Source organism: Chiloscyllium punctatum, chromosome 22 (genome assembly GCF_047496795.1).
Source record: "Chiloscyllium punctatum isolate Juve2018m chromosome 22, sChiPun1.3, whole genome shotgun sequence".
In the NCBI taxonomy this organism is placed as follows: Eukaryota; Metazoa; Chordata; class Chondrichthyes; order Orectolobiformes; family Hemiscylliidae; genus Chiloscyllium; species Chiloscyllium punctatum.
The window spans coordinates 16,789,350-16,816,615 of record NC_092760.1 but is presented as its reverse complement, the minus strand read 5'-3'; the positions used below and the strand labels follow the sequence as shown (position 1 = coordinate 16,816,615).

At 42.3% G+C, this 27,266-nt stretch overlaps 1 protein-coding gene across 1 annotated transcript in view; it reads right to left on the bottom strand.

The window, feature by feature from the left end:
* The window catches only part of LOC140493869 (low choriolytic enzyme-like), a 96,922-nt gene that overhangs the window by 69,158 nt on the left and 498 nt on the right, over positions 1 to 27,266 (bottom strand). The window contains exon 2 of the mRNA XM_072592862.1: positions 2,339 to 2,494. Within this exon, the coding sequence (XP_072448963.1) occupies positions 2,339 to 2,494 (156 nt within the window). The remainder of the gene's footprint in view (positions 1 to 2,338; positions 2,495 to 27,266) is intronic.

Here is a 27,266-nt window from a genome sequence, read left to right as displayed (position 1 = left end):
CACAACAACAGGTTACGGTCCAACAAGTTTAACTGGAAGCACTAGCTTTCAGAGAGCTGCTCCTTCATCAGTGCTTGTGGAGTACACGATTGTAAGACATAGAATTTATAGCAAAAAAATTCTGTGTCTTACTATCGTGTACTGCACAACCACCTGTTGAAGGAGCAGCACTCCGAAAGCTAGTGCGTCCAATTAAACCTGTTGGACTATAACCTGGTGCTGTGTGATTTTTAACTGCATGCAGAAGGATTTACATTGGAGCCATTACAGTGAAGAAACAGATGAATGGGTTGGCCTGTGATGAAAGGCTGAGTTAATTGTAGCTGTATATTCTAGAATTTAGAAGAATTAAGGGTTCTGAAAGGGCAGGACAGATATTGAGACAGCATTTAAATTGTCTGGGGAACCTCAAACATGTGACCACAATTTCAACATGAGGAGGGAAATCACTTAGGGCCATGATGAGGAGAAAGTTATTCATTCTAAAGACTAGGGACTTCTGAAAATTTTTATCCCAGCTGCTTGTTGAGTCCCCATCATTGATGATATTTATACATGGGATGTACAGTTTTTCGTGTTCTCAGTGGATATGTGGAAATGGCAAGAAGGTAGAATTAAAGTCCCAAGATTAGCCATGATCATATTCAGCATCATTTGCAACACTTAGGTACTGAAGCTGTTTTCTGCACAATGAGCAAAACTTGAAAACCATCCAGACTTGGGCTGATATGTAGCATGTAACATTTACATCACACAAGTGCCAGGCAATGACTATCTCCACTATAAAAAAATCTAACCATCACCTCCTGACATTCAATGGGGTTACCACAATCAACAGTCGAGGTTACTACTGACTAGAAATTGAAGATTGGCTATATAAATACTGTGGCTACCAGAGGAGCTCAGAGTTTAGGAATACTGTGGATGTAAATCACCATCTGTCTCTCTAACCCCTAGAATAGTCCCCAGTTGCCTGGATGAATGCAGCTCCAACAACATTCAAGAAGGTCAACAATCACCTATATTGGGCGGCATGGTGGCTCGGTGGTTAGCCCTGCTGCCTCACAATTTCAGGGACTCAGGTTCAATTCCAGCCTTGGGTGACTGTGTAGAGTATGCACATGCTCCCCATGTTTGCGTGGATTTCCTTTGGGTGCTCCGGTTTCTTCCCACTGTCCAAAAATGTGCAGGCTAGGTGAATTGGCCATACTAAATTGTCCATAGTGTTCAGGGATGTATAGGTTAGGTGCATTAGTCAGGGGTAAATATAAGGTAGGGGGACTGGGTCTGGGTGGGTTATTTTTCGGATGGTCAGTGTGGACTTGTTGGGCTGAATGGCCTGTTTCCACCCTGTAGGGATTCTATGATCACCCAGGTGCCACTTAACTGATCATCCTCCACCTCAGTATTCATTCCTATCACCGCTAACGCATTGTGGTAACATTGTGTACTATTGACAAGATGCACTGTAGTGGCTCACTGACACTCCTCTGACACAATCTTCAAACACATAACCTCTACCTTTTAGAAGAACAAGGATAGCAGACCACTGCAAGGTCCCTTCCAAGTGCTTGGTTATGTGAGTAAATGAGTACACCTGTATGAAAGAATGAGCACTTGGGTGAATGTGAGTGAATGAGTTGTGGGAGGCAGGTGTGTGGGTGGATGAAGATTGATTGTCCTCACCTGTTTCCTCAAACTCTGCTTCATAACAGAAAAGGCAAGAAAAAGGTATATTACTTAACACTGCTGCTTGATTCTTTTAATGTTCATTTTAATTGCTGCTCATTAAAATAATCAATTATTCTCTTGGAATAATTTTTTTTTCAATTCATATTTATTGTTGTGGCAAGTCTTACCTTTCTGAAATTTGCTCACCAAACTCCCTAAGTCAAAGAAAAAATGCAATATCCCCTACCCCATCCCCAGAAATAGATCCACAGTCAATGGTCACCATTAGTGACCTTCTGTCAATTGTGAACTGTAGGCTATTTGTCTCTGGTGAAAAGGACATCACAGCCAAAATTGATAACCTCTCATTTAACATCTATACTTTAAGCAAAAGTTATCAGAAGTTCAGGAAAAGTGTTGCTGTTATTTTTTTAACTGACTTGAATCAGGGCTACAGAGGGAATGTGTAAACCCTCTGCCACTGTTCCAGCTGAAATTATCTAAATCATATAGATTGGAGGTTGAATCTGCAATTTTTCTTGTCTGCATGGTTTAATCACTTATTAATGTTCCTGTATTGTCAATGAGCACTTTATTCAGCTTGTTAATTAAGATACACAAAAACCTATGAACACATCAAGATTTGCTATTAATGAAAGCAACTTACTATATATCTTATCAATCACATATGGTACATAGACATTCCCATCTTGTGAAGAAGGCCATAAGCAGCTTTTTGGATCATTTGAACACGTAACAGCATTTCTGGTGCTATCTACGAGAATGTCACCATATTGAATTATTTTATTTCCTGTACGTTTTACTGCAAAACAAGATATACAAAATCTCAAGTTGAAAATATCTACTTCTAATAAGTTGATATTAAACATTCAATTTTTCTTAACCATAGCAAAAAGCGGTAATCAGCTATGTTTTCAATTTCACCATCTAATTCGCAGGCATATGACTTTCTAAGCATGTCCATCTAAATAAGGCAAAAATGTGCTTGACATTTCTTTGAAATCAAAAGAGGTTACATGATAGAGCTAGTTTGTTTCCAGTTTAAAATCATTGAATCATAAAATGGTTACAGGACAGAAAGATGTCATTCAGCCCATTTTTGTGCTGGCTCTGCATAAGACCAATTCAGTGCCATACAACCCGCATTTTATTTTCATTTTCAAAATCAAGTTGTTATGCTAAAATAGGATTCATCACAGTTAAAATGCAAATGAAAAATTACATATTAACTATCTGAAATCCAGGTCAACGGCTCCCTTTCTTCAGTTTGAACGCATATAGAATTTATTCAAATATAATTCCCACTATAGTTGACAGGAACCAACCCATCTCCCACAGATCAACCGTCATCCCCTCTCGCCCCTTCCACACCAGCGATAAGGTACCTGCCCTTGTCCTCATCTATCATCTCATCAATATCGACAGTCAGACACTCATTAGCTGCCACCTCCATCAAGATGCCATCACCAGACACGCATTCTCCTCCCCCCTCCCCTGTCAGCATTCCACAAAGACCATTCCCTCCGGGCTGTACTTGTCCACTCCTCCTTCACTACCATCAGCTCTCCATAACACCTTCCCCTGCAACTGCAGAAGCTGTAACACCTGCTGTTTACTTCCTCCCTCCTCAGTATTCAAGGGACCAAACATAGCTTCGAGGTGAAGCAGTGCTTTACCTGCATTTCACTCAATCTATCCTACTGCATTCACTGCTCCCACCTCTACATTGGGGAATCTCCTACATTCTGTCCACAAAAATGACCGTGAGATTCCTGTTGCCTGCCACTTCCACACACAACCTGTTCCCTGGCCAACATCTTTGTGTCAAACTTGCTGCAGTGTTTCAGTGAAGCTCAGCACAAGCTGGAATAACAAAACCTCATTGTCTGCTTGGGAACTCTACAGCCTTCTGGACTCAATATCAAGTTCAACAAATTCAGGGCTTGAACAATTGCCCCATGTTTCCCCCCATCTCCATATATTAAGCCTTGTTATCACATGCTCTGCTATTACACACAACTCATTGTGAGACACGAATAGTTCCCAGTAGCAGGTATTCATTCTTCTAGGCTGACCACTATCCACTCCTTTATCCAACTGTTATCCTCTCTCTTTGAGCTCTATCTCCACCCTTCATTTACTCCTTACCCCCTCTTCTAACCTAACTTCTGCATTAAAAAGCAACTTTTCCTTGCTACTGTCTATTCTGAAGAAGGGTCACCGAATCCAAAATATTAACTCCGATTTCTCTCCATAGATGGTGACAGAACTGTTAAGTTTTTCCAGTAATTTCTGTTTTTTGTTATTTATAATACCAATAATCCTTAGTTATTAGCTATTTTTCACTCCACAGCACTGTTGAGGAAATCATACATACTGTTAGTTTGTATCAACTGCGTTGCCAAAGATATAACCCAATAACTGCAAATTTTACTAATAAGTAAATGCATTGTAAAGTTGATGCAGATTTTGGCCTTGCAATGTAAAATCAAATATTCTGAAAGCAAGAGAATTCCTGACCTCTGACTTTCTTTTGCAGCCACAGCATTTATATGGCTAATCCAGTTAAATTTCTGGTTGATGGTAACTTTTAAGATGTTAGTAGTGAGGTATTCAGACATGGTATTGCTACTGAAGATGAGGAAAATGGTTAGAATCCCTATTGTTGATGATACTTGAGCGTGACCTTCCACTTACCAGTTCAATCGTGATTGTTATCCAAAACATTTTGTGTTTGGGCATGGATTGCTACGGTAATTGAGCAGTTTTGAATACTACTGATCTCCATGCACTCATCAGCAATCATCTCCACTTCTTACTTTAAGAAAGTTTGTTGGGGGATCCAAGATGGCAGTGGCCCAGCAATTCTGAGTCTACAGTGCTCCTCCCAAGACTTGGGCAAAGTGGGTCACCCACCCCCACCACACTCACCAAATCGTTTAAAATAGCTGTTTAATTTAATTAGTTGCTTAGTATTAAATTTAAACAATCTAATCTTCAGTAAAAATGACTAAAGGGAAGGGAGCCTGCAGCTCTCAGCAAGCAGGAACCCCTCCCCCACCCTCTCCAGCCACAGCAGAGGCGTCCGCAGCCGCCCGGGGGACTTATCTACAGTGGCAAGCCTCGTGGAAATCATCTCCAAACTGGATGCAAAGATCGATGCTTTTATTGAAGAGTCCCAAAGGCGATGGGACTCACTCTTGGCCGTGCTGCAAAAGCACGACTGAGACATTAAGGAAATTGAGCGCCGAGTCAGAGGGGCGGAGCTTAAGGCCGCAACCTCCGAAACTACAGCACAATTGGCCATGGATCGGGTCTGGACTCTCGAACAGCGAGTCTGGACCTAGAGAACCACACTGACGTGAAAAAATATTCGTTTGCTGGGCCTTCCCAAATGGGAAGAGGAAGGCCTGCTTACAGCGTTCCTCGAACGGTGGCTTCCACAGCTGTTAAATCTGGAGGCTGGATCAGGCCAGGTAAGGGTAGAATGGGCCTACCGGGTTGCAATACGCGGGCCCGGCTCAAACCAGCGCCCCCGCCCGGTCCTATTCCGCTGCAGAGCTATAAGGAGAGGCAGATACTCCTAGAAGCCTCTAGAAATCTTGGAAAAGATTCCCAAGCCATGATTTATAAAGGATCCAAGATCATGTTATTCCAGGACTTTTCCCCAGCTCTGGTCTGAAAGAGGAAGGCATTCGGTGAGGCGAAGAAGTGTTTAAGGGACTTAAATATTCCGTACTCCTTACACTACCCAGCGACGCTACGCTTTAACCATGAAGGATCCGTGTATAACTTCGGATCGCCGGAAAAGGCTAAGGAATTTTTGGACTCTCTTAGATAAATTGTAAGAGATAATGGATGTTGGTTTGCCTTCCCCCCACTCTGGTTTACACCCCCCTTTTCCTTTTTTTTACCTTACTGTTTTAATATTATCTTGGGGGAGTGGGGAGACGGATTTATTTATTTGTTCTCTACTTAACGATTTTCTCCCCCCCCCCCGCCTTGGTTTTTATTTTTTTATTATTATTCTATATATATAAGCCGGGGGGTCTAGTTAATGTTGGTGGGGGGAGGTGGTTACCTTATTCTATTTTACCTCTGTCTCAAAGAGCGGGGTTGTTTTCCCTTGTTATTTTGTATTATTATATTTAATTATCACTTGTTGAGGTTGTAATTTTATAGTTATATATGTTTATACATGGCATTAACATTACCAAATATATCCAGGTGTTGGTGTGGGTGGGGGTAGGGTGCTCACTGTTAACTCTAGCTCTGTCGTATATTTGAATTCTCCTCATCCTATTGAGGAGCTCCTGGGTCAAGGGAGGGGCACTGGTTGGGAGAGGACACAATGGACCTTTGGAAAGGAAGTGACACCCCCTGGGAACAAGGGGGTAAATCTCCATTTAAATACGTTTTTTAAAATTATTTAGAAATAGTTTTTTATTATACTGTTGTGAGTGTATTAGAGAGTCTTTATTTTTGTGAATTTTATATGCTCTATGCTCGGGATGTTCTGGATAGGGTTTCCCCTCCCGAGGGGTCTCTGATTTGCCTGGATGATTATGGTTGATTAGTCGGTTAAGTGGTGCACCTTGAATGTCAAGGGGAGTAATTTGCCAGTCAAAAGGAAGAAAATATTATCAAACCTCAAGAAAGAAAGAGTTGATATAGCTCTCCTACAGGAGACACACCTGTTGGTAAAGAACACTTGAAATTACGACAGGGTGGATTTGATCAGGCCCTTTTTTTTCTTTTAGCTCAAAAAGCAGGGGAGTTGTTATTCTTGTTTGGAAGAATTTCCCTTTCAAAATCCTAAATCAGATAAAAAACGAATCTGGATGATATATTCTGATTAAAGCCCTTATAAATGGAGAGGAATATGAGATTTTAAATTTGTACTGCCTCCCGGCACACGCCTTTAAACTTATAATGGAAGCCTTCTCAAAATTGATGGCTCTCGGTGCCCGTCATACAGTTATAGGGGGAGACTTCAATTGTATTATGGATCCGGAAATAGATAGGATTCCCAAGGGCACTGCAGGAGTATCTCTCAGATCTAGACAATTGGTGGATCTGAACAAAGAATTAGGATTAGTAGATGCATGGAGATGTTTCCATCCACAGGGCAGAGATTTTTCTTTTTACTCCAATCCACATAAATGTCATACCAGAATTGATATGTTTTTTGCCCCCTCGATTTTATTAAATTTCATATCATCCTGTAAAATAGGTAGTATAGCAATTTCCGATCAGGCTGCTGTATATATGGAAATCAAGGTAAGGAACAACGGGACATCCCCTCGGCATTGGCGTATGGATCCCTTCCTGATGAAAGATAGTAAATTTGTAAAGTACTTCTCTCAAGACTTTAAAACTTTTTTAGAAATTAATTTCGGTACGGCTAGCAACCCATCAATGATGTGGAAGACCATTAAAGCTTACGCGTGAGGTTTGATCATCTCCTACTCAGCGACCTAGAAAAAATTAAAGGGAGAACAACAGTGTCTGCTCGAAGCTCACTAAAAAGCAGCTGAAACAGCATATGCTGATAGACCTTCTATTATCAAATTTCAAAGGATTACGGCCCTAAGGACAGCTCTAAACACCACGCTTACCCAAACAGCCAAGAGGGAAATATTATTTGCAAAAGAAAGGTTATATGAATTTGGCGACAAACCGGGTAGATACTTAGCATTTCTTGCAAAGAAAAAAAAAGGCCCCTCAAACTATCACGTCTATCAAGCAAAGTACGGGTATTCTGACTCATGATCATAAAAGGATTAATGCAATCTTTAGAAAATTTTATTCTGATTTATATAAATCGCAGGATTGTGAAGACAGGACTAGGAGGATGCAATCATTTTTTCAAAATTTGACCTTTCTGGACCTAACTCCGGAACAGGTATCGGTCTTAAATGCTCCCCTAACAGTCCAAGAAATACTTGACGCAATCAGGCAACTTCAGAGCGGTAAGGCACCTGGCCCAGATGGTTTTCAAGCTGAATTCTATAAAGAATTCACAGGAATATTGGCTGGTCCACTTATGGGCATGTATAACTACGCATAAAGTCAAGGCTGCATCCTGCCTTCGTTGAAAGAGGCAATTATCTCTCTTATCCTTAAAAAAGGAAAGGATCCAGAAGATTGTGCATCATACAGACCAATATCCTTGCTAAATGTAGATTTTAAAATCCTTTCTAAAACGTTAGCATTGAGACTAGAAAGGGTACTGTCATATATCATAAAAGAGGATCAGACTGGGTTTATTAAAGACCGTAGATCATCCAATAATATTAGAAGGGTTTTGAATATGATTCAAGCCTGCCATCAGGGAAAGATACCAGGAGTAGTAGTCTCATTAGACGCGGAAAAGGCATTTGATAGGGTTGAATGGTCATATTTGTTTTACACATTGGAAAGGTTTGGCGTTGGAAAGGTGTTTACAAAATGGGTCTCAACACTGTATAATGATCCCAAACCAGTTGTGGTTACCAATGGATTAGGTTCGGATAGCTTCAGTGTGGGTAGGGGCTGCCATCAGGGATGTCCTCTCTCGCCATTGTTATTTACGCTAATAATTGAACCACGAGCAGAAGCTATACAGACTGATCCTAGTATAACGGCCCCGAGGATTGGTACAGGTAAACATAAAATTACACTTTATGCAGATGATGTTCTTCTATTCCTCAGTAATCCTCTGAGGTCTGTACCTCGCTTAATCCAAGTTATTAATACATTTAGCGCATTCTCAGGCTATACAATAAATTTCTCAAAATCGGAGGCTATGCCAATGGGTGGCCTTGCTATGATACCCCACTTAGTGGACGGATCCCACTTTCCCTTTCAGTAGTCCCTGGAAGGTTTCTTATATTTAGGCATTTTTATTACCTCAGTATTTGGTCAGTTATACAAGGCTAACTTTGTGCATTTACTGGAAAGGATAAGGCAGGACCTCCAGCAATGGGGAGACCTTCCAATTTCCTGGCTGGGAAGAACAGCACTCATTAAAATGAATGTCCTGCCCTGTCTCCTATACCCTATGAGAATGCTTCCAGTGATGCTGCCGAGGCTGGCACTACATAAATTATATGGCTGGTTGGGATCCTTTATCTGGAATCATAGACAGCCCCTTATTAAGCTGAAGAAGCTACAGCTTCCACAGGCAAGGGGAGGATTGGACTTCCCAGATTTTAGGAAATATCAGTTAAGTTCCCTATTAAGTTACATAGCTGAACAATACTAAACACAATTAAAGCCATAAAACATCCCCCTATGCGCCGATAGTGGGAGCATGGGGATTTCAACCAGGCTTTACAGATGTCACTTTTAAACTCTGGAGATCCAGGGGTATCTTATGTCTAGGGGACCTATTTAAAGAAGGGGTCCTGATGTCTTTTGAACAGCTGCATCAGAAATTCGGATTACCTAATGGAGACCTCTATTGATACTTCCAAATTCGAGATTATATACAGAAGACTACATTATTAGATAGTCTTTGTAAATCAGAAAGAGAATGTAGAGTGCTACGACCAATAGGGGTATTTTCCATCAGTACTATTTATCATTTACTACAAGATGAAGTATTGGGAGCTATGGACAATCTGCTTAAAACATGGGATCAGGATTTAGGACTAGAAATCTCTATAGAAACGTGGAATGAGATTTGGGAAAACGCCAGAAGAATCACCATCTGCAACAGAACTCAGGCTATCCAGCTGAAGATACTTCATAGGGCTCATATAGCACTGGATCGATTGGCAAAATTTAACGCAGGAGCATCTCCAATGTGTCCCAAATGTAAAATAGAGGTGGGCACTCTTGTACATTGCCTATGGGCCTGTCATAAGATCCGTAGATATTGGACTAAAGAAGCAAGTACCCTGACAGAAAGTTTAGGAACGGAAATTAAAGTGGACCCTGTATCTCTCCTTTTGGGCTTTTCGAACTTACCCTCCCTGGATATGCACAGGAAGAGATTATTTTCTATTCTCTCTTTCTGTGCAAGGAAATATATTTTGGTAAACTGGGTGGCTGAGGGCCCCCCCGCCCCGGACTTTCAAATTGGCACAGATTAATTATGGAATGTATTCCCTTTGACTTCCTTACAAATATGGTGCACCGAAAGACCGAATTATTTCATAAAATATGGCAGCCCTTCTTGAATTATATAAATACAGATATTTAGGCTATCCTAACAAGGGCTTTTATTTCATTGAGATTACGAACCTGGCTGGTCCGGGGCCCCTTGGGAGAGGAATTCCTCACGAATACGGGTTTTGTTACATTTGATGTTAACACATTCCGAGCATGTATCTCACTACCCAATTTCTGTGTTATCCGTTGGTTTTTTTTTCTTTCTCTTATTTGAATAATGTAAGAGACTTAATTATACAGTCTGGTTCGTTGTAGGTTAGATTAGTAGTTAGTTGAGTTTTGTTTTTTTCTCAGTATTTTTCTTTTGTTAAATTTTGGTTATTATTTATTTAAGATTTAATTGTATATCAATGTTTGTACTTGAGAGTCTTATTTATTTTTGTAAATTTGTAAAAATGCGAAATTTCTAATAAAAAATATCTATTAAAAAAGTTTGTAAATAAAATCACTGTGGATAGTACACAAATCTGAGAAACTCCAGCAGGTATATGCCGCACAGAGAATGCTGGAGAAACTCAGCAGCTCTGGCAACATCTGTAGAGAAATGTATTTGTTGTAGTTAATGTGTTGAGGTCAGTATGGCTTCTTGAGAAGTCAAAGAGTTTGGAAATTTATTTTTATACTTTTACCAGCGACGGAGGAGGAACAATGGGGAATATTGTATAGAGACCCAGTGGAAAAAACAAAGGGTGGTGAAAACAATGATAATGAAAGAGAAAAAGACATATAAATTGGAGTAAATAAGGATGTGAATGGATTTTTAAAATTTTTTTCATCGCTCACGAGGGCAGTATTTATTGCTCATCCCTAATTGCTCAGAGGGCAGTTAAGAGTCAACCATATTACTGTGGGTCTTGAATCACATATCGGCCAGACCAGGTAAGGATGGCAGTTTCCTTCCCTAAAGGACATTTGGGAACCTTTTTATTGAGAACAAGGCAAACAGGACATAAACCAGATATGGCTGTGGATGGAAAGGCAGGAGATAATGAAGAAAAATGGGAAACAGACGCATGTGGTCAGTTTTTTAAGTCATGGAATTCAATAGAGGTTTTTTGGTTTGGGATACTCTGACATCTCCTTATATCTGGTATTACTTCTACCTCTGATGTTGGTCCTTGTTTATCCATTGCTTTTGTCACTAGACGTGATGGAATATACCTGGAACTTATTCTCATAAATGTTTCATCTCTGTACCATTCCTCAGACCTGCAGGGATTACAGACAAAGCTATAACTTTCACTCCAGCTAAATCATTTCCTAGCAGTCTGTCAACTCCATCCATGGCTAATTTCATAAAAATTACCTTACACAACTTGAGATTTATTTTCACAAACAACATTTAGAATCCGTTTACATCAGATATAAACTGAGATGATTGAAGCAAGCAGCCAAATCAATCCTACAATCACCAGCGCTGTCTGTTATCTCCACTGTCTGGTATCACTGCATAATACTCAGGAATCCTGGCAATAAACTTTATGGTCCTGAGAAAGTCAACAGGCCTGATTATTGATCTTCAAGGGAGGTGGGTTTGCAGTGGAATCTGAAATTAACAGTTTAACATAAAACTTATTCCACAGGAAAGATTTCCACGTGGTTCTGCATTTTGTGGACAGGACATTGCCAGGTAAAAGCCAATGTTGTATGTGAACTGGAACAACTTGTGTGGGGGCGCAGCTAGTTCTAGACAGCTAGCTTTGATATTATTACCGGAATGCTGAGAGAACATATACACTTTGCAGTATCCAATGCCTTCAGCTATTTCTTGATATCACATAGAATGAATTAGATTGGCTGAATACTGGCATTGGTGATACTGGGGACCTCAGAAGGATACAAATTTTGAGTCATACTGCATGACAATATGACTCTTCACTCCAACCAGTTCAAGCCACCAATAATCCCAAACTAAACTAGTTCCACCAGCCTGCACATGGTCCATATCCCTCCAAACATTTCTTATTTATGTAATTATCAAAATATGTTTTAAACTTTGTAACTATACCTTCATCCACTACTTCCTCTGGAAGTTCATTCCACACATGAAACACACTGGGTAAAAAATAAACTGCCCTCATGCCTTTTCTAAAAATTTCTCCTCTCACCTTAAAAATATGCCCTGTAGCCTTGAAATTCCCACCCTGTCATTGACTTTATCTATACCCCTCATGATTTTATAAACCTTTCTAAGGTCACCCCTCAACCTCCTATTCTCCAGTGAAAAGTGTCCCAGCCTATTCAGCCTCTCCTTATAACTTAAACCCTCCACTTCCAGCAACATCCTGGTAAATCTCTTCTGAACCCTCACCAGCTTAATAATGTTCTTCCTATAACAGAGAAATCAGAACGGCTCATAGTACTCCAGAAGAGGCCTCACCAATGTCCTGGTAGCAAGATGGCAGTAAAGTAGGACACTCCAGCCAGAGCTCCTCTGCTCCACCCATTCTTTTTTTTCTCTTTTCTGCAGTTTTTAAAATATTTTCTCCCACACTTTTAACTTCTTAAATTTTCCTAGAGGGAATGGAGGAGGCAACTCCCAGACTGGAAGCCATCTCTGGCAAATCTTAGAGGCAAGTCCAAGACTAGGCTGATGTGGGAGGTAAGTCTCAGACCAGGTTGGAGTGAGAGGTGAGTCCTGGGAGCAAGTCCCAGACTGGACACCATTGCGGGAAGGTGAGTCCCATTCTGGAGGCTGCAGTGGGGAGGTGAGTCCAGAACAGAGGCCAACATGGGGAAGTGAATCCCAGACTAGAGGCTGCCGCTGGGTAGGCGAGGCAATTGTGGACTGCAAGCTCGGCCAGAAGTTTGAAGCCCCCAGCGTGGTCTGGAGATTTGTCCCAGTGCAGTTGGAGGCTAGGTGCTAGCAGCAAGTTAATGAAAAGGACTGTAATTCAAGTACTTTTTAAAAACATTTTATTTCTATGCTGGACTTCTATTTATTACTCTTTCAATTCTATAAAAATTACCTAAGTATCTACACATATGTGTCCTACACTAAGATGGTGCCATAAGCGGGGACATTGAAATCTTTTCACTGTACTCAATTGAGTGCATGTGACAATAAAGCCAATTCTAAATTCTAATTCTGTACAACCTCAACAGAACATCCCAACTCCTACACTCAAAAGTGTGAGCAATGAAGACAAGCATGCTAAATGCCTCGTTAATCACTTTATCTAAATGTAATGCAAACTTTAAAGAATTAAAAATATGGATGATCCACTTAACACTTCTCCTTGAAGCTAGATACAAATGCATCAGCCTTTGCTTTTCTATTGATATTCTGTGCTCCCACATTATTGAGAATGGGATAACTTGTGAAATCTCCTCTTTGTACAAATAGTTATTTAAATGTCCATCATCATTCACAACTAGATGTACTGGGACTGCAGAGATTAGAACTGATTCTTTGGTGTAGGATCACCTGGTTCTATCACATACCGCATGCGTTGCTTGGCAATCAAGTTGTCCTTTGTTGTAGCTTCACTCAGTTGACACCTCTTTTTAGATTTGCGTGGTGCTGCTTCCACTCACCAAACAAAGACTGGGACAACCATCGTGTTAGGGCTTGGATAGACAGGAATTTCTTAAATGTGGACAAGAAAATTTTCTTATTCAATATGTGGATATTCTCTACTAGAGAAGGAGCAAAACTTGACTTCCCTTGGGAAATAAGACAGTGCAATTGACTGAAAGATGTTAGTGGGTAAGCACTTTGGGGCCAGTGATCATAATTCTATTGATTGTAAAATAGTTATGGAAAAGGGTAGAACTGATTTTAAATGTTGATGTACTAAATTAGAGTAAGGCCAATTTTGACAGTAGTAGGCAAGAACTTTCAAAAATTGATTGGGAGAGGGCATTTGCAGGTAAAGGGACAGTTGGAAAGTGTGAGGCTTTCTAAAATGAGATAACAAGAGTTCAGAGGTAATATGTTCCAGTTATTGCAAAGGGCAAGGCTGGTAGGTCATGGAATGCTGGATAATGAGAGAAATTGAGATTCTGGTCAAGAGGGGTGACCTAACTGAGGTACAGAAAGGATGGATAGCAAGAAGCTTTTTCCCAGAAAAGGGGACGCAATTACTAGGGGTCATAAGTTCAAAGTGAGAGGGACAAGTTTAGGGGAGATAAGCATAGAAAGTTCTTTATGCAGAGAATGGGTGCCTGGAACACATTGCCAGCAGAGGTGGTAGTGGCAGGCACAATAGTGTCATTTAAGATGTACCTAGACAGATATATGAATGGGCAGGGAGCAAAGGGATAGACCCTTAGAAAATAGACAACAGGTTTAGATAAATGATCTGGATCAGTGCAGGCTTGGAAAGCTGAAGGACCAGTTCCTGTGCTGAAATTTGTTTTGTTCTTTGAAATAGGAGGCTTATGTTAGGTATAGACAGGCTGGGATCAAATGAATCCCCAGAGGAGTATAAGGGCAGTAGGAGTTCAAAAAGGGGACACGAGATAGCTTTAACAAGTATGGTTAAGAAGAATCCAAAGAGATTCTACAAATGAATGAAAGGCTAAAGAGTAACTAAGGAGAGATCAGGGCTTCTTAAAAATCAGCAAGGCCATTGATGTGCCATTATTTGAGAAAGCTGATAAGGAAAAGTCAGGGAACTGTAGACTGGTAAGCCTAACATTGATGTGGGCAATTTGTTGGAGGGAATTTTGAGGAACAGGATTTACATGCATTTGGAAAAGCAAGGACTGGTTAGAGATAGTCAATATGCTTTGTGCGTGGGAAATCGTATATGAGTAACTTGATTGAATTTGTGAAAAGATTTGTAACTCAGGTGCTCGTTGTTGTGGTTCTGTTCGCTGAGCTGGGAATTTGTATTGCAGACGTTTCGTCCCCTGTCTGGCCACTGCAATGGATAGCTGGAACTGACAACCAGAAGCGGCAGATTCAAACCACTACAAATGCCGGAGGAAAGATCACAGAAGCGCTTCACAGGAGGCTCCCAAGCACTGAGGATGTCACCTAGACAGGGGACAAAACGTCTGCAACACAAACTCCCAGCTCGGTGAACAGAACCACAACAACTTGATTGAATTTCCCGTGGAAGTGACAAAGCAGACTGACGAAGTCAGGGTGTTAGACATTGTCCATATGGACTTCAGGAAGGCTTTCTACAAGGTTCTGCATGGTACACTATTTAGATCACATGGAATCCAGGGGGATCTAACCAGTTGGATACAAAATTGGCTTTCGACTTAGAGGGTGGTGATGTATTGGAACTCTGCTGTTGCTGTAATTGGAAATGGAGGCTGAAGTGGCAACTGAGAGCAGTTGGAGCTGTTTGAGGCCTAAAGCCTCTGGTGGGCGTTGAGCCTGGAATTCTGTGTTGCTGCTGCAACCTTTGGAAGCCTGGTGGCTTGCATTATTGCTGTAATAACCTCAGATGCATCTGGGGAGAACTGCTGCTGCTGCTTGAGGTCTAGAGCCTGGGACCTCAGCTACTGCAGTCTGCATGCCTGTCTGGAAGGACTCGAGCTTGGGACTTGCTGATGCTGCTGTGAGAAATTTGATGGCCTGTATTTCTCTCCAGCCATTGCCTAGGAGAGCTGGTTGCTGGAGCCTGGACTTTTCTGTTTTGTTTTCTGCCAAAGAGGCTTGTTTCTGGAGCCTGGACCCTTTCTTAGTTGGAGGAATTCAGGCCTGCACAATAATGGTTTAAGGCCTGAGTTGTTGCCTGTGAATGACCATGGTATGGAGCCTGGGCCCTGTGACAGTTCAAGGCCTTGACCCTCTCCTTGTTACAACTCCATAGCTATGGCCTATACAATCACATTTTGCTGCCAGGTACTGCTGCCTTTGGGCTTTTAGAGAACTATTGTTTGGATCTGTGGGTTGAGTAGATGGTCGTACTGGAGCAGCCTAAGGGACTGAGCTGGCTGGCACAGCCTAATAAGATTTGTTTTTTTGTTTACCATTTCTTTCTGTTATCTGTGTAAGTGATTTTGGTGGTCCTGGTGAGAAACGCGATAGTGACTGCTGGACCTACAAAAGTAACACCTGGGATGGGACACAGGTCATTGCTATGCAGGTCTGGCTGCATCTTTTGTGTCCCCTGTACCCTCATGAACATCACTGTCTCCTTTACTCATTTGACTAAAAAGCTCAGGGTGAAATATTGCATTCATCCTGAGATGACCATTGAAGCATGCGCAGCGGCCTTGATGGGGGTTGTCAGCACCTCCATCATTGTGGCTACATCAAAACTGTATGGGAAGGTGGTGTTCTTCCTGAAGACAGAATACCACCTCGCGATACACCTCGCCCTGGAGAAGGGGCTCACCATTGGTGGGATGTTTCTGCCTGTCAACCCTTTGGAAGTAGTTGCTCAAGGAGGTAATTTTACTGAATGTCCTACCCTTTGTACCCTCTGAGCTCTTTTCCCTATCCCCACATCCGCCAGGCAATGGTGATGCTGCTGCTTGATCTCAAGGATGCCCGCCTGAGACACATTTATTTCTTCCAGTGCCAAGTTTTCATCTGCCTAGCACAGGAGGAGGCCCAAGATGGTGAATTTTCAGTGGAAGATGAGGGGAGATGTTTACCAGATGTTCTGGTCAGCGGACGGTGTGCGGTGTCATGCCTGTAAGAAGATGGAGCAACTCTGGAGGAACTGCCCTGCCTCTAAGGCTTCAAGCAGCATCCGTGCAGCCACAGCTGGCACTGTTGCCCCTTCACCACAAAGGAGAGCGCTACCTCAGACCAGGATCCAGTGGGTTGAGAGAAGAGCATCCAAAGGGGAAGAAGTCTGGAAGAAAACTAAGTGTTTGGGGGCTAGCCTCACAAGTGGATTTGCCGATTAGCCCTGAGATCTTTGGTCTCCAGACTGGTGAGAGTCCCCTTCTGGAAGATCGCAACCCCAACCCATTGAGAAAGCACTAATTTTAGAGTCCAGCCCAGGGCGTGTCAATGATAAAAATGCAAGTGAACAGGTGATACACTGGTAAAAACCTCGCCTCTGATTCTAGCACAGGTGGCTATCTTGTTGGCCTCTTTTTTTACAGCCTGAGATCTTGACCGAAAAAAAGCATGTGTCAAGGCTGTCTACTCCAACTCACTCAAGATTTGTTTCAGAGGCACGGTGCTTCACAGAAAGCTCAGCATTGGTGGGGAAGTTGAGGGACTTGGCTAAGACCTTTGACTTGGTAGACATCTGGCAAACCTCCATTCCAAATCCATTGCTTTTATCTTTGGGAGACCTGGGATCGGAGTGTCCAGAATTGATCGACTCTACTTTTCTAGGGCATTCATCTCCTGCATTCTGAAGGCCAATCCTGAGCTCTTCTAGGTATCACCAAGGTCCGGCTTCTTGAGAGTGCAATTGAGAATTCCTTTGAGAAGGGTGAGTTCACCCACACTGATGGAGCTAAGAAGAGTAGACACATCCTTGAAGAAGCATGTCTGCTCAGGTCCTAAGGCAAGTTTATGTTCATGAAGTATCATGCTTCTGAAATGAACTGTGAATTGGGGTACACGGCCTGGCACATGCTCCTTGACTCTTAAGATCTTAGGTTGAATAAAAGGAGCCAAAAAGATAGCTAGTCCACCAGAATTGGAGGTCAGGAGGCTCATGAAGTTCTGTCCCTGCCATTGCAGAAGCAACGTAGCTTTGTCTCCTGAAATGGTATGGGTTTTTTCAGGAAGCTCACCATGTAATTCTGTTTACTGAGGAGCGAGGTGATATGAAATCTGCACTGGGCCTTCCTGCCGTTGACATTGAGCCTAGCCTCCTGGTGTGCATGGGGCTTGTTCTGTTCAGCGCCAGTGCGAGGTCAGCGTACAAGCAGTTTAACAATCTGCTGCTAGAAGACAAGCACTTCCAGGATTTATTTTGTCATTTCTGAACTAGCTGGAGAAGGAAGCAGGGATGCTTCCCCTCCTTGAGATGATGGTGGTTATGTGGGCAAGACTCACATCTGTATTTTCTGACAGCTGTACGTGTGGTGGTTGACAAAAAGGTGGAAATCCAGGATTGAAGGGATGGAAGAGGAGGTGCTTAACCTGGAGTCAGCCTGATTTGGACCCAACCCTGCAGGAGATGTAGAAGAGTAGAAAGCCACCTCCAATACCTGCATCTTGTTGGGTACCGGGATGCATACATGAGATCATGGATCCAGTTCCTCAGGATCTTGTCTGCAGCTCCCTCTTCTTCTACTCACCGGAAAAAAAGCTTGGACTCCTTGTGCTAGCCGACAATAGATCGTTCGTCCTGGATCCGGATGATATCAGAACCCAAGTGAGGGACTATTGTACAGTTCTTTTCTTTCAAGATCCATTCAGTGAGGAAGCTTGCAAAGATCAGTGGGAGGACCTGCCCCTCTGAGCTTGTAGGAGCTGACCAGTGCCCTCAGCCAGCCATCCAGGGGCAAGTCCCTGTAGCTGGATTAACTGATAGTGGAATTCTTCAGGGCATTCTAGGAGGACAGCTATGCACAGGTCCTAGAGGAATATATTTCCATCAGACAGACATCTATTTCTTGGCATAGGGCAGTCATCATTCTGTTGCCTCTGAAGGGGGATCTCCATTTGTTAAAGAATTAGCGTCCAGTCTCTCTTCTCAGCACGGACTGCAAAATCTTTGCCAGGGCATTTTCAACTGACCTCAACACCTTGCTGAATCACAGAATCCACCCAGACCAATCCTATACCATCCCGGACTGGAGCAGCCATAACAACATTCACTTAGTCCAGAACATTATCCATTACTGCCAGACGGTTGGCCTGTTGAGTGTCTTTCTCTCTCTTGATCAGGAAAAGGCATTCGATAGAGTGGATCACGAGTTGCATATTTTGTTGCCCAGATCCAAATTCTGTATGCCACCACATAGTGTCCAATGAAGGTTAACGGGTCCCTGATGGCATCATTATGCTTTGGGAGAAGAGTGCATCAGTGCTACCCCCATGCAGCTAGCTTCATTCAGTCTGCATGGAGCCATTCCTGCATTTCTTGTGCAGCAGCTGTCAGGTTTCACTCTAAGAGGGCCAGGGCTGGAGGTGGTTCTTTTGGAGTATGCTGATGACGTGCTCTTCATGTTTACAGATCCAGTTAACCTGCAGAGGATGTACAAGTGCCAGGAGATCTACTGTGCGGCATCCTCCACAAGGAACAACCAGAGCAAGTGTTCAGATCTTCTAGTGCGTCCATTCTGTAGTCTCAGCTTCACTTTCCTGTCTGTGCCCCATAACCCATTATGACCCCAGTATATCAAAAATTCATCTAATACAAATTTGAATAAATTTTAAAAACCAGCCTCCGCTGCCTTCAGGGAAAGAAAATTCCACATTCTAACAATGCTCTTAAGGAAAAAGAATCCTCATATTGATCTGAACAGGGAGATCTCTTAATGTTAAATTGTACCCTAGTTCTGGTCACTCCCACAAGATGAAACAAGAAAATCACTTTCCATTTTTGCAAGCTTCAACTGATATAGACTTACTTCGTAACATAGTCCAGCACCCCAGGAATGAGTCAAGTGAACCTTCTCGGAACTGCTTTCAAAGCAGTTGGCTTAAAGGCTGGTTTGCGATGCGAACAATTTCTGTACTGGTTGAGGTTACCATGAAGATCCTGCTTCTCAACCTCACATCTCGCTGGAAGCATGGTGATCATCAGGTTAAAATGACTACTAGTTGTCTCTCTCTCTCTCAAAATCATCTCTCTAATGAGCAGTCCACTGCCATGGACTATGATGACTTTATTCGTAAGCTAACCAATTCTTTATCCAGTCTATTATGTTACTCCCTACATGATGTGCCCTGACTTTGTGAGAGACAAAAAAACTGCAGATGATGGAATCCAAAGTAGACAATAGGAAGCTAGAAGAACACAGCAAGCCAAGCAGCATCAGGAGTTAGGGGTGAATGTAAGAGGAGCTGCAGATAAAGGGGTGGGGGGTGGTTTTGGGTGGGGGAGATGGGCAGGATAATGAGGTAAGCATAGGTGAACACAGGTAGAGGGTACGATCTGGTTGGTTGATGGGAGGAAAGAATCCAGTTGGTAGCAGGTGGGAAGGGTTGATCAGAGGAATGGAAGGGAGGGGGAAGGGCTGGAGAAGGAGTTGGGGAATGGGAAGAGAGGTTTTTTTGAAATTGGAGAATTCAATATTAAGCTCTCTGGGTTGTTGGCTGCCCAGGCAGAAGATGAGGTTGTTCCTCTAATTTGTGGCCTGGTTCACTGGAGCAAGGGAGGAGTCCAAGGATGGTCATGTTGGAAAGGGAGTGGGAAGGGGAATTAAAAAGGGCGGTGACTAGGAGGTCAGATCAGCCCCTGCAGGCCTAGCTGAGATGTTCGGCAAATTGCGTCCTGAGTTTACATTTGGTCCCACCGATGTAGATCATATTGGGAGGACCAGATACAGTAAACTAGGTTGGAAGTGAGGCAGGTGAAGTCGGCCAGCACACCAGCTTTCCCTCCTCACCCAGCCACCCCACAATGCACCCTATCCCTCCACCTCTCCCTCTCCACCTCATTTCCCCTGCAACCTTCCCTACACCTACTCACCCTCATCACACCACATCCAAACCTCACCCACCACATGCTATCACCTTACCCACCCCTCCCTCCTTTAGCCTCCTTGGCACCTTCCCAAAACCTCACCCCTGAGCCTTGCCACATATTCACTATTCCCCCGGACCTCAAACTCTGAGGGCGAACAGTCCGTTCCCCAGTAAAGTGATCACATTCGTGCCCCTCCACTCCCTGCCTCAACAAATTCCATACCTGTCACAACATGGAGCTCTTCTTCCGCCATCTCCGCCTCTGTGCTTTCTTCATGAACAAAAATCCCCAACCGCCTTCTAAGGATCCCTTCTTCCACTTCCAACCTTCCTCTTCCACTTGATCACCCACACCGGCCTAATACCTGCCCCAGACCTCTTCATTGCTGATTGTCGATGTGACATCAGCCGCCTTAATTTCTCCACCCCTCTTACCCAATCCAACATCACCCCCTATGAATGTGCAGCTCTCCATTCTCTCTGCACAAACCCCCATTTCACCATTAAACCTGCTGACAAAGATGATAGTCTGGAGGAAGGACCTCTATATCACAGAGGCCGAATGCCAGCTCTCCGACACCATGTCCCATCTTCCCCTTGATCACGACACCACCCTGACCCAACAGGCCAAGATTACTCGCACTGTCCGTGACCTCATTGCCTCCAATGATCTACCCTCCAACCTTATTGTCCCCCAGCCCTGCACTGCCTGGTCTACCTGCTCCCCAAGATCCACAAGCCTAATACTTCGGCCGATCCATCATGTCCGCATTCTCCTGCCCCACCAAACTAATTTCTTCTTCTCTCAACACCATCCTCTCCCCCATAGTTCAGACACTTCCCACCTATATCCACAACACTAACTATACCCTCCACCTCTTCAGCACTTTATCTTCACTATGGACGTCCAGTCCTTATACATGTTCATACCCCACAAGGACGGTCTTCAGGCCCTCAGCTTCTTCCTCTCCAACAGACCTATCCTGTCCTCCTCAACCAATAACCTCCTCTGCCTTGCTGAACTAATCCTCACCCCTATAACCTTTCCTTTAACTCTTCCCATTTCCTCCAAATCGAGAGGGTGGCCTTGGTCACTCAGATGGGCCCTAGCTACTCCTGTCTCTTTGTCAGCTACATCGAAATGTGGTATTGTGGGGAACATTTAACATTGCATGATGGGAAAAATATGGTCAATTCTCGAGTTATAATTCAATAAATTAAAAGACTGTGAAAAACAATTGGAAATAGTAAACATAACACAAGCTGCATTTTTAACCCTGCAACGGCTCCTTGTATATTTTGAACTGCAGATCTTAGCCTAAACGAAAGGTCCGTATAACAGAAACAAAGTTATGGAATGACACAAGTGATTAATTTTTTTAAGACCAAGGTTCAGTGTTACAGGTGATACACATTTCATGATAATCTGTAATTGCTCAGCATATTTTAAAGTATTCCTTTTCTTTTGTAAGGGCGCAATACTTAGAAGGAAATAGTGAATGATCTGGATCCCCCCTCTTGCCAAGTTTCTGCCAAACTGCTACAGTATTTACAATAAAGGCTGATTATTGTCATTTCAATTGATGTTTTTGAATATTGCTGATTTCTTTTGCTCTCACAGATCCCTGCTAATTAAATTCTGCTTCAATATTTGGCGGTATGAGCAAAAACCAAATAATCTGGGTGAATTCTGTCTGGCACGGAAGAAGCGATTCAGCTGCAGCCAAGAGCTAAGAGACAGAGGGCACCACAAGGTGAACTTTTTTTTAACCTTGGTTCATCTCTCTCCCTTGGCTGACCGCTGAGACCCCTCATTCTTTGCAGATGACACTAGCAGATGGTTTCTGAATCTAAATTTTTTCAGTGTACTGTGATTGAATGGAGTGAATCAGGGATCCGGAAATCCACACTGGGATTTGTTGTTTAAGTTTTAATTTGGGGTTTTTAAGAAATCAGAGAGATTTTTATTTTTCAAATTGGGCCCGTATCTCTGATTGTTTTTAGTATCAGGAATAACAAAGTACTGTGTGTTATAGTATGGGGGAGGCCTTAGATAAAACGGAGAATAATTCATCCTTAACGTGTTCTAAATTTCCAGAGTATGAGCGGAACCTGTGTCGGCTGTTGATAGCATTGCATAATAAATGTGGTAAAGAAATCTTGCTACTGGACTTAGAAAGTTGCAAATATGTCAAAAAACACATTTGGTTGAAAAGCACTAGCCCTAAATGGAAAACTATTATCTCACACTGGGCTCAGGAATCCATTAGGTGCCATGAGAACTCACGATTGATGAGTTGGAGGGATAATGCTCAAAAAAGAAATATTGTAGAGTACTCAAATGGTAAACTGAAAGATTGGAAAACTTTGAAATTTGAGTGTGCACGATGGGATTTGAAAATTCACACCTTAGACAAAGCAGCTGCAAAATAAAGTTAAATGTGAACTGCAGACAAAACAGGAAAATAAAAACACATCAAAGGGGGATCCACCAAGTTCATCTGGCATGCCAATTTTTCCTGATTCAAGTGATACAAATGATGAGGGAGATTTAACGTGCCCCCCCCCGCCCCTCCCCCACCCCCGATCCTACCTCCTACTTCTGCTTCAGCTGTCATATAGCCTGTAGCACACTGCACCAGATCCTGTATTGACCCCTCATTGGAACAAGAGCCTGGCACGTCCTTAGATAACTCCCTTCGTAATATTTCTCTTCAACCTGCAAATGAAGGTCCCCTCCCTTTGCCTCCACCCCCTGCCATAATGTAATTCAATGGTGGAGCAGGCTTGATGGAATGAACAACCTACTCCTGTTTCTATTCTTCCCTTCTTCAGCTAGTATATCTTTCTGAGACACTCAAGACAAATTGAAAACTAAACTCCCTATTACTTCAACTTCAGAGCAAACACATGTGGTCCCCAAACTCAATTGGCAGCAATTTTCTTGTGGGATTTCCTATGAGACAAGTTAACATTGCAACATTCATTCCTTTGCAGATCCATACAGACTGACTAGATGCACTTCTAGAGTTCAGTTATTTAATGCAAGATTGAACCAAGGCTGCAAACAGGTTGAGTTGTCCCAAATTAAGTGTCAATGAACAGATTATTGCTGGTTAAATGTAGCTTTATAGCACTATTAATTACTCTTACTATCATTCTGCTGTGTTCTACATTAGGTGGGATGATAACTGACCAGCTTGAATCTGAACATATCTGGACAATTTTCTACTTTTCTGGTAAATGCCAATTTTATAACTGTACAGGGAGAGCTTGTTCTGGAAGTTGAGTCTTCAGTGCTGCTACCAAGCTATGGTCAGGGCAACTAGCCTTTGCAGAATCCAGTGGCTTCAGCCTTCCTTACTGTCATGTGGAGTAGTTCAAATTAGCTGAAGACTGGCATCTATGATGTGAAGCATATGAGGAGATGAATCAGCTATTCAGTACAACTGAAGACAGCAGCAAATACTTCAATCTTGTGCTTTAGGTGTGTTTGCTGTTGCTTCTCCCGCAATCAGAAAAAAAACATAAAATGTTCCAGTAGAGAAGGATCTGTATACTTTCCTACAAGAATTACAAAAAGACAGCATACATGTGCGGCAGTTCTGAGTCTCCCATATATACCATAATTAGGGAGACAAATATAGTGTCAGCCTTCATTGTGAGATCAATGGAATTTTTCAGTATGGAATAATGGAAGTTTCATTACAATATTGGAACTTAGTGGAACCATGCTTAAAGGATTGCATGTGGCCTGGTCTCCTTATTCAGGCAAGGGTTTATTTGCATTGGAAGTAGCCCATACAAGATGCACTAGATTGATACCCAGGATGAATTGGCTGCCCTTAAAGAAATCTAATCAACTGGAGAGAAGTTACTGACTGACAATGATGTCAGAATACTTGCAATGATGTCTATTCTGTTGGATGACTCCCTACTAGAGGAAGTGCAGTCATCTTGCAGTCATCCTCCTCTACTTGTTAATCTATTTTAGCTAAACTGAAGAATCCTGGCCAGCAAATTAGCAAGAGCTGGAGGCCAAAGTTGCAACTCAGACGGAGGACAGGATTTGCTCTGAGTGGTGTTTTACAGGAGTTACCTGTTAGTCATAAATCTATTAATGGCTATCGTAGTGTACTTTGGTCCTTTCCCAAATTATAGAAGTCAATTAACTTCTTCTGTGACAAACAGGTGCATGGGGTTTCTGCTACAGTGCTGGATCTTCCATTCAGGGAAAGTAGTAAAGTTTTGGAGTGAAGTGACAACTTTCCATCCTCAAACCCTGCAGACATACCTTTATGTAGAGCCTCCAAGATAGTTAGTGTGCACTGGCAATAAATTTCTTCTGCCAGGTATTTGGCCTCAACAACACCATGCAGCCCCAGTTCATTGATCCTTCTTTCAGGAATTGCCTGTCTTTTACCAGTAGCTAATCAAGACCTGGAACACTGTTGCTTCCAACCACAGCATCTATGACGAAGTTAAAAATTATGGATAGCATGCAGGAAATGAGAGTTAAGGCCATAATCAGATCAGCCATGATTATATTGAATGGCAGATCAAGTTCAAGGGGGTCAAATGACCAACTGTGGCTTTTACATCTTATATAAAAACAATTATCAAAGCAGGTGATGGTGAACCAGGACCTCTGATCACATGAATACAATGTATAATCTTCTAAAACTTTCAAGAGAGTTCTGGTAGATTAAAACTAATTTGTGTATTTTTACTTTGAACAATCTTTGTTTAACTTGTGAATAATAGAATGCAATATCTTGAATATTACAACATTTAAAGTAGCCATTTAGAGTCACAGAGTCATACAGCACGGAAACAGACCCTTTGGTCCAACCAGTCCATGCTGAACATAATCTCAAACTAAACTTGTCCCACATGCCTGCTCCTGGCCCATATCCCTCCAAACCTTTCCAATTCATGTATCCATCCAAATGTCTTTTAAATATTCTAATTGTACCCAACTCCACCACTTCCTCAGGATGTTCATTCCACTCTCGAACCACCCTCTGTAGAAAAAAACCGCCAGTTATGTCTTTTTAAATCTCTCTCCTCTCACCTTAAAAATATATTCCCTCATCTTGAAATTCCCTATTTTAGGGAAAAGACAACTACCATCAACTTTATCTACACCTCCGATTATTTTGTGAGCTTTATCAGGTCATCTCTCAATCTCCTACATTCCAGTGAAAAAAAAACCCAGCCATTCTTCATTACTCAAACTTTTCATACCCAGAAACATCCTGGTAAATCTCTTCTAAACCCTCTCTAGCTTGATAATATCCTTCCTGGGTGACCAGAACTGGACACAGTATTCCATAAGAGACCTCACCAATGTCCTGTACAACCTCAACATAATGTCCCAACTCCTGTACTCAAAGGACCAAGCAATGAAGGCAAGTGTGCCAAAAGCCTTTTTAACCATCCTATTTGTATGTGATGCAAACTTTGTCTAGTGTCTCATACTAAGATAAGCTGATAGTGTCTCGGATAAGCTGATCATTTAGACCCATTCTCAATATTTATCATGTCTCTGCAATTTAATTGACTATTTGTATACTTTATTGTATATGGTATTACCTGATTTTCACCAAGTCAGAATTGAGTCAAGTCCTTTAAAAATAATACCTAAGACTTGCTAACTGGTTTGGGTTTCCCAGATCCTTTCCCATGCTATTCAATTTTTACAAGGGTCTTGTGCAGGAACAGGCTGTTTGAGTTATGCACTCACACTCAATGCTCCCAACCTGTCTGTAGCCATCATTGGTTAAGCATTCCTCAGCAATTTTCATGGAGTTGGATCAAGTTCTTGTTTGGTTGTGGTTAATAGCCCTTCAGAGTCATTAAAAAAAATGGTTTGCTTGAGGTAAACTTCTGACACAAATTCAAAAGATGATGTGAATGCTTCTCCTGCCAAGGTATACCTCCAAAACTTCCCCATAGTCCCTCATGCCCCTGTGTTCCTACTCTCATTCCTTAGTGGCTCTATATGCTGCCATGCTACATTATGTTCCTATATCCAATAATTTATGCCCCCAAGTCGTGGTATGACATACCATGCTGTTTCAACCACTGTACACTGTACTGCACCCAGTAGTGGTAGTTGTTTATTTAGAAGAAAGCTTTTAAAGGAATTCATTCGTAACTTTTCATGATTTTAAAAGATTACTTCATATTTCAAAGCAATAAAAGTATCAATCATTTAAAGTTTCAGTACCTTGAAACTGAAAGGTACTTTAAGTAATATAACTGCATGCATTGATAGTGAAATGATAGTGATCCGATAGCTAGACTAATTAATCAAGTTGGAGGATTATAGCAGTTTCAACAATCTCATAGTTGTCAGGATTCTCAGCCAAGGATAAGTGTGTGGACAACAATTGACAAACCAAAGCCCAAGTCTGATTAAGAGCCTGTTATTTTTAGCTGGAAGTATCACAAAGTCTTTCAGCATGAGGTGAGCCTTATAAACAACCCATCGCAAGCAGCCACTATGACCTTGCCCAAATTTCCTTTGCAGTTGGCTTATTCAAGTGTGGCTGGCACGTGTCCCTGAAAATCCGGACTTCTGGAATGGGCATTTCCCAAGGTGAGCAATCAAAATCAGGAATTCTCTTTCCTCTCATCTCTCCTTTCATTTTTTTGACAATAATTTTTAAAAATTCATTCACAGGGTGGGGGCATCGCTGGCTAGGCCAGCACTTATTGCCCAGAAGGCAATTAAGAGTCAACCACATTGCTGTGGGTCTGGAGTCACATGTAGGCCAGGCCAGGTAAGGATGGCAATTTCCTTCCCTAAAAGACATTAGTGAACCTGGTGGGTATTTCCTGACAATCAACAATGGATTCATGGTCATCATTAGATTCTTTTTATTACAGAATTCAA